Consider the following 20,085-nt stretch of genomic DNA (forward strand, 5'->3'; position numbering starts at 1 on the left):
AGTTTGGGCTTCTATCTGAAAAAGCAGCCCGTTATTTCTTGTTTATGGTATTTACTGCATTTTAGCACCACCCAGTGGCCGTTTTGACAGATCCTGGAAGAAAGGAGGTCTTTTTTTATTTATCTTGAAAAGGAAAGATCTCTGTTATAGTTATTGAAATGAAATATATCCCTTACTAGTACACTGATGCACAATGTTTCATGAATCTAAGAAGTGACGGGCAGAAACAGAGGACAGAAAAACTGTATCAACCTGCATCTCCTTTCACTAAAACGACTGTGTTCGCTGGAATGCATCATTAGGTCAATGGTATGAGATTATAGCTTTATCCAGCCTCAATAGATGCAAAATCCTTGTTAGGCGCTCAGGGAAAGGCATAAATCATCATGATGAGCTTGAAAGTCCATCTGCTAGGTGAACAGTAATCTCAACACTTTCGTTCCCAGGTGGGGGAGGCTTTCACTCACTGCTATTACAGAGAAAATGGGAAAAAAATTGAACATTTAAATCTGCAAATGTATTTCAGAATGAGGCAGAGAAGAAGCTCGCAGCTTTTTGATTTTGAGGGAGAAATATGCTGAAACCACTGCATCAAAGAAAGACAGTACATTTTTTGGGGCAAATATTTATATCTTTACTTTATTATTTGAACTGTATGTACAGAATGTTACAGTCAAGTGTTACTTTTAGATTACAACCAAATTTTGATCCCTTAAAGTAATTGTGAATATACATTGAGAAAGACAACATTGGTGTCATTTATGTCCTTTAACAGCATCCTTCAATTGTGTTATGACAACTTGTGTCAACTTACTATTTTAGCATTAACCTTTAACTGTATATGAGAACTGGACTGAGTGACCCCTCCCTCCTGAAGTTCCAAACAGGAAGTAACCGCTGGTCCCAAAATCCCATAGACTTCTATTGAGACATAAACAGCTATTACTCAGTCATTCTACTTGTCAGAATAACCATTCTTGCTCAGCTACCTTTAGTTAAGCATGTTCTTACTCATTCTATTATTTTCATTATATTGTTCTGTAGTGCAAGTTATGCAAGTCATAATCTGGCCAATCAGATGCCTCAGTGAAAGTAGGTGGTGCCTGCTGGTTCCCCCATTTGAAAGGTTTTGTGTTGCCAGCTTTCAAGCGATAGGTGAGTAGACTTCCTAGAAGCTCACCCCTGTTTGGTAAGAGTGGTTGCCATAGAAACATTGACTCAGACCAGCTCTGACCAATCACTGGTTACTGACGACCCATGGCTCCGACACGCCGGCTTTTGTATCATTAAAAACTGGCAGCAGAATTGGCTTCATTTTGAGCCAAATGTCAGCCATTTTCTAAGGGTGATGTCACACTCACTCATCCCAATTCTCATTTACAGTCAATGGCTTTAACATATATAAACATTTAAAAAATCATACATTTACAAGCTACTGAAAGCAGAACTGTATAAACAAAGGTCCTCAGAACTGATTTCAAGTTGATAAAGACGAACATTTGACAAATGTTAACTCACTTCTATAATGTTATTTATGTGTTGTGATTTTTTTTTTCTTTAAGTGAGTAAAAGGTATATAAATATTGCTTTTTGTTATTTAGAAATTCAATTGTTGGTCATTATAAAACATATCTAAAAGACAAAAGTAGAAAACTAAAACTTCTTAGTGTTACTTTGTGTAACTTAGCAGTTTAAAACCAAGTTAAAACCCGTACTTGGATTCATGATTGTTTCTTGTTTCAAGTTCTGTTTTTTTTGGGTCCTTTTCCATCACATTCACAGATATACTTTTCTACATATTTGCAATACCAGCAGGCGCTCTTTAACTCCCTTTGACCCCTGAACCCCATGCTTGGTGCTACAGCAGTCATCATTCATTCTTTATGGGACGGTTCATTTTCTTTGGACCGCTACGAGGGATTAGAAGTCTCCACAATAGCCAGATCTTTAAGATCACTGAGTTTTCGAGAGAAGGAGCTCAGCCTGGTGCTGAATGAGCTCCTCTTCTGGCTGTGTTCCTCTCTTCGGGCCTTCACACAAGCACACAGGCCTTTACAGAGGCCTCCCAGGCGGCCCCTGAAATGGTTCCCGATAAAGCAGTAAAGCACAGGGTTGATTGCTGAGTTGGAGAAGCCAAGGCAAAGGGTTAGGGGTGTGAGGTTTTGGATGGTCCAGGTTACCCAGCAGCTGTCCAGCCAGCCGTGATCGTGAATCATTGCCAAGAAAGTCACACAGTGGAAAGGGAACCAGCAGAGGAAGAATGCCAGGACCACAATCGCTACCGTCCACAGAACCCTCTCCACCCCTCTGCCCATCAGGGATTTGCTCTTACTGCAGCTTGGAGTGACACTGGCTGTAGAAAGTTGCTCTGGTTTATTGCCCCCCTCCTGAGACTGTGATGATTTAAAAGAGGGCATGCTGGGGTGATGTGAGGGACTCTGCATCTGCCGTAAACCTGTGTCAGCCAGCAAATGTCTCCCAATGGCACAGTAGCAACAACAGATGGCAAGTAGTGGTAGCAGGAAAGCAAGGCCGATCTTCATCCAGGTCAGGGTTAGATACCACGCATCACTGGGGTATAAAACCACGCATGCGTCAACTCGCCTATCCGGAAGGTGGTGAGTTTCTCTCAGAGCGAAGTTTGGAGCCGAACAAGCACTTGCTAGAATCCACACCACTACGCATGTGCACTGGGCACGTCTGGTGTCCCGTGCAATCTGGGAGCGGAAAGGATGGACGATGGCCAAGTAGCGGTCCATGCTCATGCACGTGATGAAGAAGATGGATGCATAGAGGTTGAGATTCAGGATGGCTCCGCAGATTTTGCAGGCCATTCGGCCAAAGGTCCAGCTGTAGTTCTGGGAGTAGTAGACGGCCCACAGCGGGAGGGAGAGCAGGAACAGCAGGTCAGAAACGCACAGGTTTAACATGAATGTGTTAGCCACTGTCCTCCGTGAGGTGCTGCCGTGCGCCAACACACACACCGCCAGGCCGTTGGCTATAGTTCCTAGTACTGAGATAATACCATAGACGATGGGAATGGCAGTAGTCATGGGCATGGGGGACCAGTCTCTGCAAGCTGCTGCAAATGCAGGCGTGGTGGTATTCACATAGAAAGGGGAAGAGGTGGAGTTAGAAAAAGAGAAGTCAGTTGGGATTGCCATCATGGAACTGGATGTACCCTGGCGTCACACGTTTTTATTTCCCTCCTTTCTGATTTTCAAGGTTTGCTGAAAACAAAGCAAAGCAGGGGGGCTTGTTAGAATTCAACTGCTTTTCCTGGTTAAGGACTGCATTTCTCTACGCTGTAATCATGAGCTGGCTCCAGTGTCGTCTTTGATAGCTAATCACAGCAAGAACTCATTACGTCGCGCTGGAAGTTAACCAGAATGAAATGTTTCAAATGGGTTTGTTCTCATTCTCCTGCTCACTGTAGTAAAAAAATCTAACATCAGCACATTTAAGATTAAACAACTTTAATTGGAGCAAAAATAATGACAGCAATAGATTCCTTAGTGAAGATTTTGCCAGTTTGGAAAAACACTTTAATCTGAAAAATGGCTTGTTAAAAAACAAAATCACAAGTCAAGGTATTTATGCAGAAGCAAGTGAATTTGTAGCTAAACTAAAAACTTACAATTTCTTTACAAAGTAAAGAAAAATATCCTCAAAAAAAAGGATCATACCTGGAATGATTTCCAGTTCAGCAGTCAAGTGGTTTTAGTTCTCCTTTTGGCCAAAGTCCAGGCTTGACAAATGCTCCGCAGCCGCTCTAATAGAATTCTGCCCAGCTGAGTGCCTCACACTGTATCATGCTTCTGTCTTCATGTGTGTGTTCGTTGAGGAGACAGACTCTGAGAAACCAGATGAGGCTGGAGGACTTATAGCCCCCCTGAGCCTCTCAGCAGTGATTGCACAACAGGGAAGTTACTCCACGTCACACCTCCATCCACACAGAGGGGCTGGACTGAACCTGGACACAAGCCAGAGGCAGAGAAAAAGAAACTTCTTGTCTTTGTTTCTTAATTGTGCTCCCCCCCCCCCCTCTCTCATAGAGCTTCAAACAGAAAAGAAGGGCAAATTTGGAAAACCAAGTCAAGATGTGAGCTAGAAGCATAAATGCAACCACTTCGAAGCTGCAATTGTGCAAGTTTTGACTGTTGTGATCGGGGCTCGAGACCAGGGGTGCGTTAGCTGCACTTTAATTAGGAGAGCATCGCACTTTGGGTTGAATTTATTCTGCCTGTGGTCAGATAAGCCATGGGAAATGTTTACTCTGTCATTGCGGAAGTCAAGTCAGTCACTGGGCCAGAGGGAGAAGGGAGGGAGGCACGGCGTACAAGATGTATTGGAGGAGGACAAGTTAGGACTGCAGGGAGTAAACCAAGAGATGAGAAAGCAAAAAGAAGCAAAAGCAAAGATTCCCTCCAGTGGATTTTCATTAAAGCCTTTTGGTGAAAGTTGATGAGGGTCGTGAGCAAGACTCTGCCACAGATTGCATCATAACTCCTTTGACCAATGGTGTATGCATGCATCCCCTCCCACTATAGTCCCACTCCTACTATAGTGCGTCTGCCCATGCTTCTGTGCACCTGTGTTTTAATGACTGGATGTAATTAATATCAGCCTGGCATGCATACACTGAAGCTGGGCTTGTGTGACTGTTTTCAAGTGTGTGCACGACAGTCTATCGAGCATCTGTCAGGATGTGACAAGGTGTAATAGCCGTGGGAAAGCTGACAGCGAGGAAGAGGGATGGAAGCCAGAGAGAAAGCTGTGGATTGTGAAGGCCAACAAGAAAAGAATTTAAGCCGATTTTTGCAGAAGGGGGGAAAAAAAACAACTGTAATGTTTTGTACAATGCACAGCTGTGCCATACAAAACGGTAGTCGCTGAAGCCCCATAGTTCTTTCAAGTGTGAGTTGTTACATTCTGTATCCTTTGGTGGACTGTCACTCAAATCCATGCAACATGTTTAACTCTTAGCTGAATTGGCACAAATATGTATCTTTCCATATGCTTTTTTTCCTTCCCAGAAAAGCAAAAATACATACAAACACAAGCCAAAGACCCTTCAGACATGAAGCAACCAAAGACCAGAAATTTATGACATCTCCCAAGCCAAATGAAATACAAAAAGAGTGAAAAACCAGAGTAATGTTTGTGCCGCTCAGTTTCCTTCTGATGTTGAAGAAGTGAAACATATTTGCCCAAGTACTAACAAATGATTTACTGCTTGTTCCGTTTTGCTTTAGAGAAGACGTCTCCAATATACAAAAATGGGATATTACAACATTACAAAACTTTGTGGTAAACAGAGCAGGAACATTTTGCTGTACATGATGACCCATTCCTTCACAAAATATTCAAACAGAAGTGACTCCATGAGCTGGGAGACCACTTTTAATTTGTTGTTGTTTAATCTTTCAATTAATAAAGGGGAACTCTTCCTTTTTAATTAAGATGATAATAGCCTAAAGCCAGCAAAAAAACAAAAAACAAAGCGCATCTTAAATAAATGCCTGATTGTCTGAATGTTAAGTCAATTTGAAAATCAACATTGTTTTACCACTGACAGGCTTGAACATACAGTGGGGCAAAAAAAAAATGTAGTCGGACACAGATTGTGCAAGTTCTCCCACATAAAATTATGAGAGAGGCCTGCAATATTCATCATAGGTATGCCTCAACGATGAGAGACAAAACAAGGAAAAACAAACAAACAAACAAAAAACAAGAAAACCCCATTGTCTGTTTTTTAAAGAATTTGCTCGCAATGCATTCTATGAGTTTAAAATAAAATTATAAATTTTTCTCATGATTTTACAACTCTATTCTTGTAAATTATTAACCTTTTTTCTCAGCATTTTTACTTAATTGTCATAAATTTTAGAGTTTTTTTCTCATATATTTAAATCTTTTTCTTGTAAAATTACACTTTTTTTCTCATAAAACGATAACTTTATTCTCCTGAATTTATGTCTTTATTTTTATGGCTGCTCTATTACTTTGTCATAAAAGACAGACCAGCATAACCCTGAGAAATGCAGGTCTTTCTTGCAGAGAAATTGCAGTGAGAAGAGTTTCTTATAGTCTCAAAAGTTGGTCAGAAAACAGCCGAAACTGAGACAGGAAGAGGTCTGGCAGACCCAAAGTCTCAGCTGAATCAGAGGACATGAGAGTCAACAGCTGCATAGGCGGCTCTCGGGAAAACTGGTCACGGTAAACCAGCCTCAGTTTGTTCTGTGAAAAGAAACATTTTGATTGGTGAGGATGAGTTCCTGTGAAGACATCACAACAGTTTTGTGATGTGATGTCACTGATATAGTGAAAACTGAAGGAAGGTGTTATGGACTGATAAAGCAAAATTGGAAATCTTTGGTTCTTCACACAGAGTCCTTAAACACAGTCAAAGCCTTTAGAAGATGGCTCCATAGTGTGTAACATCAACAGTCAAACATGGAGGGAAAAGTACGATGGTATGGGGCTGTTTCACTGGATCACGGGGGTCATTGACTTGCACAGAGGGACAAGAGTCCAAAACACAGTTATCGCTTACTTTGTGGCGCCGTGCAGTTTTTTCTGGTATGTGCCTAGTTGGTTAGGGATTCATTCAACAACATAATGACCTAAAACATAAATCCAAGCTTTGCCAGCAATGCATGAAGATAAAAGAACAGTGTGGCAGGCACTTTCTCCAGACTTGTTGCGCAAATTGAATCCAGCATTGCTTTTCGTGACTCCACACACGGAATCTTCAGCAAAAGCCGGGAAACATTGAAGTCTTCTAAATAATAAGCAGATGTTACTATGGATGTGTACAGACTGGAAAAGTTTGTTGGTCTGGTCCAAGTCTGCTTCATTGGGTCGGGATCGAGTCCTGAACCTTGCGTTTGGTCTGTATTCAGACTGCCTTTGAACTGGACATTTCTGTTTTGAACCAAATGACTAAAGATCTCTTCAGTCATTGGCCAGGAATTACAAGGGCGGGGCAAAGCAACAAGCAAAAGAATTAGTTCTGCGCTTTGCAATCCTTGTCGCGATAGTTCACTCATTCAAACTTTATATTTTGCCGACCAATTTGAACATTTGTATCAGCGTCCGGTACAACACTGCATTTACGGTGGAGTCATACTGTGAGGCGGTTACTGATGAGACGTTGGCTATGAAGGTACGCTGATATATGTTAATGACATATAGATGTGTAATCACTGTAAAATTGTTTTAATGACTCTGCTGTCATTCAACCACATTTTAATGAGTTGCGGTGTCTTATCATCATGGCTGCTACATCCCATAATGCCAGCTACGGTGGCTTTTGAGCATGGAGCCTATTCAAACTGTGAGAACCTTAGAGCAAACGGAAGATCAGTCCAATTAGAAATGAACCGAGACCACCTTAAAAGATGGATCTGAGAGGGCCAGAGTCCGCTTGGAGTATTCAGACTCAAAATTTGTTCCAGATTATCAGGGGAAATGAACTCCGGTTCAATTTAAGAGGACCAAATGCATCCAGTCTGAATACCCCCTAAATCAACACAGTCCACAAAGACTCAGCCCATGCAGCACAAAACAGTTGGCTTGTCTGTGCTGCCGTACCTGACCGTGTACCTCGTCTCTACAACTGCTCCTACACTTGGCAGTGGACCCTACCTCTGGGTCGTCTCGTGCCCCCAGTCGTCCCCCAACTCGTCTAGATGAAGCTCATCTGCTGGACTATGCAAACATGTAGTTGTAGAATTAGATAAGCTAATTCTTCTCTATGACGTCTGGCACATCGCCTTTAGCCGTTACCTATTGAATTCTATGACTTCACGTTCTTCTTGAGACGACTATTGTTGATGAAAATGATGAAAACATGAGCAGGTGCAGATCAGACAAGACAGAGTTAGTTAAAGACAGATGTTTATTTTATTCTTTAAACCAGAAAAGGACAGTAAGAATTAATAGAACACTAGCTCTAATTTAGTACATTGTTCCACTGGACACACAGCTGGGTATTTTAAGTTGAGCTGCTTTTTATATTTGGTTTCCAATTCAATTTTTTTGTTATTTGTATTATTTCCTAGTCAAAAGTTTAATATTGTAAATGACAAAATGAGGTAAAAAAATGAAAATAAGGAACAAACTGGATCGGTTTAATTTGCATTTGTTCTTTTATTTCAATGTGCTACGAAGTATCGATCGGGACTGATATTTAGAATCAAATGACTCACATTCGGACTGGGAGGCCAAAAAAAATAAAAACAACATCGAGCACCTTCTAATTCTATCTGCGTTTCTCCTGCTTTACATCTTTTTTTAAAGCGTGTCTAAATGCGAGTCTCCGCACACCAACAACAAAGCTGAGTCATGATTCCTCAAATAACTCCTATGTTTGGCACCGAAACGCTCTGAATCACAACTTGTGAAGGTTGAACGATTTACAGTTCATGCACGTGTGGGAGATTTGTTTGTCTAAAAATCTAAACACAGAGACTCAATGTGAAGCAGCTTCTGTGCATGGAAGAGATAAGAGCGGAAGCAGAGTAGAGAGCATTAAACCCCAAACAAAACCCTCCATGAACTTCACATTTACTGTCTGTTATCCTATAGCAGCAGAAACTGGTTTTAGAGTCAGATTTATATATATATATATATATATATATATACGTAAAATCATTTAGCACCATCTAAAAAAATGAGCAGATCTATAAACCATGTGGGCATTTCTCCAACTCAAGACTCAGAAGCTTGTAAAACCATTATTTCCAGCAATAAACTTGAAGCTATTATTTCCTGTATGACTTTATTAGTAGTGGCCACATTTTAGTTCATTTTGTCTGGAGCTGGTTGTGACAGAGACACAATGCAGGTGATCCGACTTGTGACTGAAACTCAAAGGTTTAATGAACAAACGTGAACCAAAAAGAAGAAAGAAACACATAAAGAATTGAGAGCAACAAAAAGGTGACAAAGCAGATAACTGAAAACCAGACACTTATAAATCCTGAGGGTCATTACCACAAATCAAGACACCTGTGGATGATTGACTACCTGAACCTGGTGTGACCTGCAGGGAAAACCTGATACAGAACATGGTAAATGCCAAAGAAATATCACTACGTATCCAAACTAGAGTGCACACCTTTTCAATTAAATATTTACTCCTAAATATTTCTCACTTAAACATGGAAGATTTGAAAAAAAAAAAAAAAAAGAAAGAAATGAAGAATCAAAAGCTAAGCTGTCACAAAAGATTTTGTCAATCCAGCATCTCCAAGATGCAAAAAAGGGACCCAAACCCGATTTGAGACACACAGAAGGACTAATTTTTGCTAATTTTCCCCACTGAGAATCGAGCAACATCAAATACTTAAGAATGAGAATGGGGAATTCCTAAAATATTTCAAGATATTTTGGTCATTGTCCTAGAAAGGCAACCAGAAAATGCCAACGCACATTTGCAGCCGAGCTAAAGCAATGCTCAACTCTGCCTTTGTCTTATCCTTTGTTTTGTTTTTTAATTACACAAAAAAAGCCATTTGTTGACAATTTGATTATGGTAGGACCACCTTCAACCAAATACTTATGTTTTCCCCCCAAAAAAGGGGGAGTTCTACTTTTTCTCTCATTTAATGTAGTTCATTGAGTTCCTAGATTGCAGCAAATGTTGAATTAACTAAAGATTTATTCAGTGAACCCCCATAAAATCACAAATTATAAATTATGCATTTATTTATATATTTTTGAAAGCCAAATTTCCTCTATAATGTTTTTATGCTAATATTTTGTATTCTCACAAAACAAATATATATATATATATATATATGTATACACAAATATATATATGTATACACATATATACATACATATATATACATACATATATATACATATACATATATATATATATATATATATATATACATACATATATATACATACATATATATACATATACATATATATATATATATATATATATATATATATATATATATATATATATATATATATGTTCTGGTGCTACTGGATCTTAGTGCCGCTTTTGATACAGTAGATCACCAGATTTTATTAGACAGACTTAGTAGTCTAGTGGGCCTTTCTGGAAATGTTCTTAAGTGGTTTTACTCTTACCTGACAGATCGACACTTTTATGTAAGTATGGATATGTGCTCTTCAGGAATCCACGAAATAAGTTGTGGGGTTCCCCAAGGGTCAATTTTAGGGCCAATACTTTTTAATTTGTATATGTTGCCTCTTGGGGAGGTCATCAGGAGACATGGCGTTGACTTTCACAGCTATGCTGATGATACACAGCTTTACATCGCCGTGTCTCCTGATGACCTTGAACCGGTTAACACTCTTTTAAACTGCATTTTAGATATAAAGTTGTGGATGGCAGAAAATTTCTTAAAGCTCAACCAGGACAAAACTGAAGTTTTAATCATCGGTTCTGAAGACAAGAGAGAGATGATTTTACCACATCTTCATAATTTTAAACCTTCTCAATGTGTGAGAAACCTGGGCGTACTTTTTGACTCTGAGGTAAATTTTATCCCACACATTAAAAATGTCGTTAAGACAGGATTTTATCATCTCAAAAACATTGCCAGAGTCCGCCCGTTCCTCTCTCTTGCCAGCACAGAAGTGCTAATGCATGCTTTTATTTTCAGTCGTTTAGATTACTGTAATGCCCTGCTCTCTGGTTTACCCAAAAAGTCTCTTTCAAACTTACAACTTCTACAGAACTCAGCGGCACGAGTTCTGACGAGGACCAGAGGGCGGGAACACATTACACCGGTTTTAAAATCGCTGCATTGGCTCCCTGTGCGTTTCAGGATTGATTTTAAAATTCTTTTAATGGTTTATAAATGTTTTTATGGTCTTGGGCCTTCTTATTTAAATGATATTCTTTTAAAATATGAGCCCTCGCGGACCTTGAGGTCTTCCGGTACTGGCCTCTTAGTTGTTCCCAAGGTGAGGACCAAAACTTATGGTGAGGCTTCGTTCTGCCATTATGGTCCTCGCCTGTGGAACGGCCTTCCGGAGAGACTCAGGGCCGCAGAGACAGTAGAGGTTTTTAAGAAGAGGCTCAAGACCCACCTTTTTAATTTAGCTTTTAGTTGATTTTAACTGCTAATTTATTCTATTAGTTTTAGTATAGGCTATTTTATTTATGTATTTATTTTAATTTTATGCGTCTTATTTTCAATTTTATGTTTTTTCTTTTTTTTTTTTTTTTTTTTTTAACTTGTCCTGTCCAACAGCTAGGCAGACAGATGAGAGCTGAGGGCCTCTTGGGTTGGACATATTTTACTTTAACAAGAGGGGTTATTAATCTTCAGACAAACCAAAGGTATGTCTGAATAAACCCCTTTTGTAATTGAGGCCAAACTTTATTAATTTCAAACATGTCTGAAAATCTTTGGTGTTGGACCGGACGGAAAAGGAAAGAGGGGAAGAAGAAAGAGGGACGTTAGAGAGAGGGGGGGTAGGGGGTGATAATAGGAGGGGAAGGGGGATAAGACCATGAAGCAGCATAAAGCAACAAGTTTACTGGTTGTTAATCATTATGGTAAGGTTCAAATGTAAAAAAAAAACACAAAAAAAAAGAAGGGCGGAGCCTGTCCACACACACACTCAAATGTTATAAACACACTTGTTAGTTGCAAAAATGTCCACCTGTCGACATGTACACAAAACAGATAGTGTTCACACGCATACTTATGCCTTAAAACCAACTAGTGTGAAATATTTCAGTCATTCAGTCTGTTGAGCTGACACCTGTGCTCAGGTGAGTGTTTATGTTCTTCTAAAATGGATGGTGGAACGTGAAAAGAAGGAGGGAGAGTGCCCAGCCATCCCCACCCCAAGACCCCCACCGCACCAGCAGCGGCAGCCGGACTCCCCCCAACACCACACGGGAGCCGGCAGGGAACAACCGCCGCCCGGGCGACCAAGCCCGCCACCCAGGCCAGGGCCAGCAGGGCCGCCGCAAGGCCCCCAGAGCCAGAGAGCAGGGAAGCACGGAGGGAAAGAGGGCGCCGCCCCAGCCCAACCAGGAGAGCAGCCCCCCCGCCGCGCCGGGAGAACCCAACGCAGGGCCCCACCGGAGAAGGACGCCCACAGCCCCAGACGAGCACCCCACCACCACCCAGGAGTTCCGGGCATCCCCCCGCCCCAACCCCAGGTACGGGCCAGGACCCCCCAAGGGAGACCCACTCCGCACTCCAGGCAGCCATCCGCCCGGCCAACGGTTGGTCCAGGGAGGAGCGAGGCAGGGGCCCGCCGCCCCCGCCCAGGAGGGGGGAACCCCGGGGAAAAAAGAGGGCCCACAAGGGGTGTTGTAAATATGGCCCGACCAGGCTCGGCCACAGTTGGAAATTTGGCGGGGCCCAGCACTCAGGAGCAAGGACCAGAACCCACCCCCCAGGGACACGAACACCCCCGGCTCAGATGTAATGTGAACCCCCCCACCGCGCGGAGAGAGCACCGCCGGGCCCAGGAAGCCAGCACCCCGGGGACACAGCCGCCGTTGCAAAGGGGCCCGTACCCCCCACCAGGGAAGAGGCAGGGGACAGATGGTCCTAGGTCCCACCTTCCTTGCAAAATGTGTGTGCGTGTATGTGTGTTTGAGAGAGTGTGTGTGTGCATGTGTGTGTGTTTATGTTGGGATGTATATATTGAGGGGGGAGGGGTGTGTGTACTAAGGGGGGTGCGGTTAAAATTGGCGGGTAGGGCACTAAGGGGACGTCTCCTGATTACTCACAGTGACGTCCCCTCACCCTCCCCACCAAGGGGCCCTAAATGTCTAAGGTGCGGTTAAAATTGGCGGGTAGGGTGCTAGGAGGACATCCGCTGCTTGCTGGCAGTGATGTCCAAGCACCCCCCCTACCAAGGGCCCTACATGTCTAAGGTGCAAATAAAACCGAAAGAGGGGGGGCCCACTCCATACGGCAACCACAGGAGGGGGGTCACTGCCTAGTGAACCCCCCCCCCCCCCAAGGCTCATCGCAGGCTAAGCCCCCCACCCCCTCACCCTATTATGAGGTTATATGAGGAAGGGGGTAAGTTGGGGACAGATGATAGACTGTCCCCCGGTGGTCAAACAGCCGTCCCCCGCCCCCCCCCCCCAGCAAGGGGGCCAGGCCCACCCAGCCCCGGGGCCCCACCCCCGGAGGCGCAGACACCCCAGGCCCAGCACCACCACCCCCACACAGAGAGAGGGGAGCCAGAAAGCGCCGGCCCCCCCCGGAGCAAGCCCAGGCCCCCACCCCCAAACGCCGGCCCTAGAAGAGCTCTGGTCAGGCCTCGACGGGACCGAGGCAGCCAACCGGCCGGGGAAACCGCCGATGGCCTCAGCGGAGACCCCGACCCGTCAACCCCCCCTGCCCCGTACCAATAGGGCCCCCCCCCTCCCCCAGAATGCCCCCCCACAGGACAGGGCCGACAAGACCCCCACCCCACCCCACCCCCAGACCCCGCAGCCGAAGCGGATGACACCCAGAGCGACCGGGGGCCCCAAGAGGGTTGTCCCGTCCCGCCCCAGAGCCAGGGAAGGGCCGATCCCAGCCCCAGGTGTAGACGGGAAGCCCATCCAGCGCCGCTGGGCCCCCCCCCCCCGAGCAGCGCCCCCCGCCAACCCCCCCCAGCACAGGCAAAGGGACCACCCCCCCAAGCCAAGCCAGACCACCACCCCACCCCCCCCACCACGCACCCCCACACCCAAGCCCAGAGGACCACGCAGCGCCCCAGGCCGCCCCACCCAGGCGCCGGACCCGACCCCCCGACCAACGGAGCCCCCACCACCCCCGGCCAGGCACCGGAGGCCCCGACCCCCACCCCGGCCCACGGCAGAAGGGCAAGGAGCAGCGACGACCATGCCCCCCCCACCCCCTAAGTCACGGAGTTAGCTATGGGAGACCAGAGAGACCGAATTCTTTCAAAGTTACTTGAACTTTGGGCTGACATTTTTTCCAAGCTGATATGATCAAGCAGCAGATTTCTGTGTTGACTTATATTTATATTTTTTTTGCTTTTCCAATTTATTAAAATAGTTTTTTTAGCAATGCAAAGAGTTATGAAAATGATAGAGCCTAATCCTCCTTCTACATCGATGGCACTCATGTCACCAAGCACACAAAGTGACGGTGAAGCTGTGATTGAAACCTTAAGCCAGACTGATAGATCGGCACATACCTGCTGCCAGAGAGCCTGGACAGGCGTGCAGAACCATAGTGCATGCATGTAATTGTCGGGTAGATTACTGTCACAGTGCTGACAAATGTCTGAGTTACTGAGACCCATCTTGAACATCCTCTGTCCAGTGTAGTAAATTCTGTGAAGAGTTTTGAAATGGATTAGCTGCAGATTTGGATTTTTTGTCATTTTAAAGGTGTTTAGACAAAGTTCTGACCAAAAACTTTCATCTGTGCTGATGCTCAAATCCGCATCCCATTTTGTTGTCGGAAGTGAAATATTGTTATCTAAATTACATAAAAGTTTGTATATTTTGGAGAGAGTTTTATTCATTGAGAAATTGATCAGAGTGGTAACTACATCTGGTAGCTTTAAATCGTTGTCTCTGTATTTAAACTTTTTAGTAATAATTGATTTAAGTTGCTGATATTCCAAGAAGTTATATATTCCATGTTTGTCTTGAAGTTCCTGGGGAGTTATGAATCTTCTATCAATAATTATGTGCTCTAGTTGTTTTATGCCCCCTGCTTGCCAAGCTGGGAAGTGGATAATTTTTTTGTTTATGAGGATGTCTGGGTTGTTCCAGATGGGTGTCATTTTGCACGGTTGAATTGATGATTTTGATATTTTGAGAAATTCCCACCAGGCTGTTAAAGTGGCATTTATATTAATACTTTTGAAACAATCCTGTTTTTTAACTATTTGACTAATAAATGGAAGATCTGACAGGTTGATCTTTCCACATAACGCCTGTTCCAAGTCTAACCATGAGTTGGTTTCTGGATTATTTTTTAACCATTTTAAGATGTATTGTAATCTATTTGCAAGAAAGTAATTGTGGAAGTTAGGTAATTCTAATCCTCCACAGCTTTTTGCAGATTTTAAAGTTTTTAGACTAATTCTTGCAGGTTTATTGTTCCATAGAAAGCTTGATATGGATGAGTCTAATGTTTTGAACCATTTTAATGGCGGTTGTGTGGGAATCATTGAGAAGAGATAATTAACTTTGGGTAAGATTTTCATTTTAACCGTGGCTACCTTGCCCATAAGGGACAAAGGCAGGTTGGTCCAGCGTGTTAGGTCGTCCTGTATGTTTTTCAGTAATGGGGTGTAGTTTAGCAGCACCAGTTCTGATATTTTGGGGGAAAAATAAATACCTAGATATTTTATATTGCCTGATTTAACTGGTATTGTGAGTCCTTGCTCCGCATTACTGTTCAGTGGTAATAAAACAGATTTATTCCAATTAATGGAATAGTCTGATATAGAAGAGAATTCATTAATGAATTTTTCTTTTTTATGTTTTTAATTTTAGCATCTTATGATTTTAGCCCCAGTGTTTCTTGAGGGGATCTTTTCCTCCAGGGATTGCCGGCTTGGTCAGCGGTTGTTGCTGCAGTTGTTGCCCTTGCTGGGGCGGCTGGGGTCTAATTTTACAGCTTTTGGCTGTGAGGGGGACCCCGGTGTTGTTCCGGTCTGGGTGGGCACTGTGGCGATGTTCCGGTGGCCGGGCTGGCTCCTGGTATGAAAGGATTCCCAGATACTGTTTCCTCACAGCAGAGCTAAGCCATACTTGTTTATTTATTTATTTATTCTTTTACAGTTACATAGTCATATTTCATTGTACGTGGGAGCCATGGGTCATGTGGTTTAATGGAGGGGAGTGGGAAGGGTGAAGGGTGGGTTGGGGTTTTTATTGTAATGTTGTGTGTTTACTGTTTTTAGTGTTAAAGCGCTTCGAGCTGCACAAAGTGCATGAGAAGCGCTATTTTATAAATAAAGTTTGATTTGATTTGATTTGATATATATATATATATATATATATATATATATATATATACATATATATACATATATATATATACATAAATATATATATATATATATATATATATATACATATATATATATACATATATATATATATATATATATATATATATATATATATATATATATATATATATATATATATATATATAAAAACGCCCCTCTCACCCTCCGCGGGTGGTTTCTCCTCCAAGCTCAGGTCCTCTACCAGAGGCCTGGGAGCTTGAGGGTCCTACGCAGTATCTTAGCTGTTCCTAGCACTGCGCTTTTCTGGACTGAGAGGTCTGAGGTCTTTCCAGGTATCTGTTGTAGCCACTCCTCCAGCTTGGGGGTTACTGCCCCAAGTGCTCCAATTACCACAGGCACCACTGTCACCTTCACTTTCCAGGCTTTCTCCAGTTCTTCTCTGAGTCCCTGGTATTTCTCCAGTTTCTCATGTTCCTTCTTCCTGATGTTCCCATCGCTTAGCACTGCCACATCCACCACAACGGCTTTCCTCTGTTCTTTATCCACCACTACAATGTCTGGTTGGTTCGCCATTACCATCCTATCAGTCTGGATCTGGAAGTCCCACAGGATCTTTGCCCTCTCATTCTCTACAACCTTTGGAGGTGTTTCCCATTTTGACATTGGGGTTTCCAGTTCATATTCTGCACACGTGTTCCTGTATATTATTCCAGCCACTTGATTGTGGCGCTCCATGTATGCTTTCCCTGCCAGCATCTTACACCCTGCAGTTATGTGCTGGATTGTTTCAGGCGCTTCTTTGCACAGCCTACACCTTGGGTCTTGTCTGGTGTGGTAGATCTGAGCCTCTATTGCTCTGGTGCTCAGGGCTTGTTCCTGGGCTGCCAGGATGAGCGCTTCGGTGCTGTCCTGTAGGCCAGCCCTTTCTAGCCATTGGTAGGACTTCTTGATATCAGCCACTTCAGTTATGGTCCGGTGGTACATCCCATGCAGGGGTTTGTCCTCCCATGAGGATCTGTCCTCCAGCACTGTATCCTCTGCTTTCCTTTGCCTGAGACATTCACTGAGCGCACTGTCAGTTGGGGCCTTGAGCTTGATGTATTCATGGATCTTGGATGTTTCATCCTGGATAGTGGCTTCTACGCTCACTAGTCCTCGACCTCCTTCCTTGCGGCTAGCATACAGTGTCAGGGTGCTGGATTTGGGATGGAACCCTCCATGCATGGTGAGGAGCTTTCGTGTTTTAACATCCGTGGTCTGTATCTCTTCCTTTGGCCATCTTATTATTCCTGCAGGGTATCTGATAACGGGCAGTGCGTAGCTGTTTATTGCCCGGGTCTTATTTTTGCCATTGAGCTGGCTTCTCAGGACTTGCCTTACTCGTTGGAGGTATTTAGCTGTTGCAGCTTTCCTTGTTGCCCGCTCGAGGTTGCCATTTGCCTGCGGGATTCCAAGGTACTTGTAACTGTCCTCGATGTCTGCTATTGTTCCTTCTGGGAGTGAAACCCCTCCTGTGTGGACTACCTTGCCTCTCTTTGTCACCATCCGGCTGCATTTCTCGAGCCCGAATGACATCCCAATGTCAGTACTGTAGATCCTGGTGGTGTGGATCAGGGAGTCAATGTCACGCTCGCTCTTAGCATATAGCTTGATGTCATCCATGTAGAGGAGGTGACTGATGTTGGCCCCATTTCTGAGTCGGTATCCATAGCCAGTCTTGGTGATTATTTGACTGAGGGGGTTGAGACCTATGCAGAACAGCAGTGGGGACAGAGCATCACCTTGGTATATCCCACATTTGATGGACACTTGTGCAAGTGGCTTCCCATTGGCTTCAAGGGTGGTTTTCCACAGCTTCATTGAGTTTCCTATGAAGGCTCTTAGAGTCCTGTTGATGTTGTACAGCTCCAAGCATTCAGTGATCCATGTGTGTGGCATTGAGTCATAGGCCTTCTTGTAATCAATCCAGGCTCTGCACAGGTTGGTGTGTCGTGACTTGCAGTCTTGAGCGACTGTTCTGTCGACCAGGAGTTGGTGTTTGGCTCCTCTGGAGTCTCTACCAATGCCCTTCTGTGTGTTACTCATGAATTGATCCATGTGCCTATTTATCTTTGTTGCAATGATGCCTGACATGAGCTTCCATGTTGTGGACAGAGGTAATTGGCCGGTAGTTGGATGGGACTGCACCCTTTGAGAGATCCTTCTGGATGAGGATCGTTCGCCCTTCCGTTAGCCATTCGGGGTGAGTCCCATCCCTTAGCAGCTGGTTCATTTGTGCTGCCAGGCGCTCGTGGAGTGCGGTAAGCTTCTTTAGCCAGTAGGCATGTATCATGTCAGGGCCCGGTGCTGTCCAGTTCTTCATACCTGAGACTCTTTCTTGGATGTCTGCCACTGTGATGGTTACTGGATTCTGTTCAGGGAGGTTGCTATGTTCTTTTCTCAGAGAGACCAGCCACTGGGCATTGCTGTTATGTGCTGTCTCTTTCTCCCATATACTTTTCCAGTACTGTTCAGTTTCTAGCCTTGGTGGGTCTGCTCGGCTGTTTTGACCCTGCCACTGAGCGTACACTTTTGCAGGTTGAGTTGCGAAGAGCCTGTTTATTCGTCTGGCTTCATTGTCTCTTGTGTACCTCTTTAGGCGGCTGCTCAAGGCTAGGAGCCTTTGTATGGCAGTTTCCAGTGCTTCAGGTATGGGCATCTGGCTGTATCTCTTAGGTACTTGCTTTCTCATTGTACCTCTTTGAGCCTCTGTCAGCTTACTCACATCTTTCCGAGTTGCCTTGATTTTGGCCTCTAACCGTTGCTTCCATGGTGGGTACTGTTTTCTTCCATGGTGGCTCTTGTAGCCAAGCATCTCAAGGATCACTGCTGCTGAAGTGTAAACCAGTTCATTGGTTTCTGTAATGTTTGTGGTAGGAATTGCCCTCAATGCTTCATTCACAGTTTCCAGTAGACTTTCAGGTACGTCACCTAACCGTTGTAGTTGGTGTCGGGGTTGTCTAGTGTTCATTGTAGACATGATCTTGTCTTTCAGGTCAATTGCTGCCTCGCTCAGCGTAATTGTGGTTGTTGGGGCTGTGTACCCAATCTCAGGGTAGGAGTGTGGCATAACCTCCTCTCTGACCTGTTGTTCTGGCTCTCCCGTGGCATTGTATTGTATTGCTTCAATCTCAAGTTGTGATAGGAGTTGCCGTTTGTGGATGTTAGAGCACTGAGCTACCAGTTGTTTGGCAGTTAGCCTTGATTGTGGGTTTCGAAGCATCCATTCATTCCACATTCTCTGCATGTAACCCCTCTGGGTGGGATTACTTGAGTAGTAGCATTCTAACAGAACCTTGTTCTCACATCTAGTCCATTTCCGTCTTGTTCCAGTAGCCCACTTTCCATCAGGGTGCTCTGGTTCCTCAGCACCTGACGCAGACCTTGTTTGGCCGGGCGACGTCTGAGCCGGCATGACATGTGCTTCATATATATATATATATATATATATATATATATATATATATATATATATATATATATATATATATATATTTAAAATAAATAAAATGACACCTATCATGGAAAACGTGTTGTCATCATCTAAAGGTTTCCATGTCTGTTTCTATTTCTTTATTTCCCTTTGAGGTTTTATTTATTAGTCAATTTCATTTTATTGGGTGCGAGGGTTTGGAAGAATTGAGGGCACATTGTATGTTTTATGTTTTATAAGCACTTTGTGTTACTGTCATGTGAAAGTGCTTCATAAATAAAGTTTGAACATGAATTATAGCACAACAGCACATGAATTTAGCTGCATGTTCTTATTTTAGCGTATTCTATTTTCATTATTTTAAAATGCAGTTGAAGCATTTGGGATCATGTTTGATGATATAAAGCTAAAGAAATTTAAATTATAATTAAAGGGCCTTTACTATGCAAAACCAACTTTTTGAGCTTTTAAGTGTATTACAATGTTAGATTCTCACAAAAACAAACCCAAAGCAGACATTTGATCTGTTCACGCATTTATGAGTATTCTTCTAAAAACCTGGTCTCTGAGCACCAGCCCTTCCCAACCCACGAAAACGAGCGGGTTTTCACATTGTGATGTAGGTAAGTGAG

At 43.6% G+C, this 20,085-nt stretch overlaps 1 protein-coding gene across 1 annotated transcript; it reads right to left on the reverse strand.

Annotated features, from left to right (window-relative positions):
* Window positions 1-1,370: 1,370 nt before the first annotated feature.
* On the reverse strand, window positions 1,371-3,856 carry agtr2 (angiotensin II receptor, type 2). Its single transcript, XM_004073543.5, has 2 exons — window positions 3,687-3,856; window positions 1,371-3,230 (listed from the first exon to the last, which is right to left on the reverse strand). The coding sequence occupies exon 2, from the start codon at window positions 3,165-3,167 to the stop codon at window positions 1,911-1,913; it is 1,257 nt and encodes a 418-aa protein (XP_004073591.1). The 5' UTR covers window positions 3,168-3,230; window positions 3,687-3,856; the 3' UTR covers window positions 1,371-1,910.
* Between the last annotated feature and the right edge of the window lie 16,229 nt (window positions 3,857-20,085).

Source organism: Oryzias latipes, chromosome 10 (genome assembly GCF_053564925.1).
Source record: "Oryzias latipes strain Hd-rR chromosome 10, Olatipes_Hd-rR_3.1".
In the NCBI taxonomy this organism is placed as follows: Eukaryota; Metazoa; Chordata; class Actinopteri; order Beloniformes; family Adrianichthyidae; genus Oryzias; species Oryzias latipes.

Bases quoted from the DNA above. Each gene is read 5' to 3' on its own strand.
- agtr2 (XM_004073543.5), bottom strand. From the start codon at position 3,167: ATGATGGCAATCCCAACTGACTTCTCTTTTTCTAACTCCACCTCTTCC.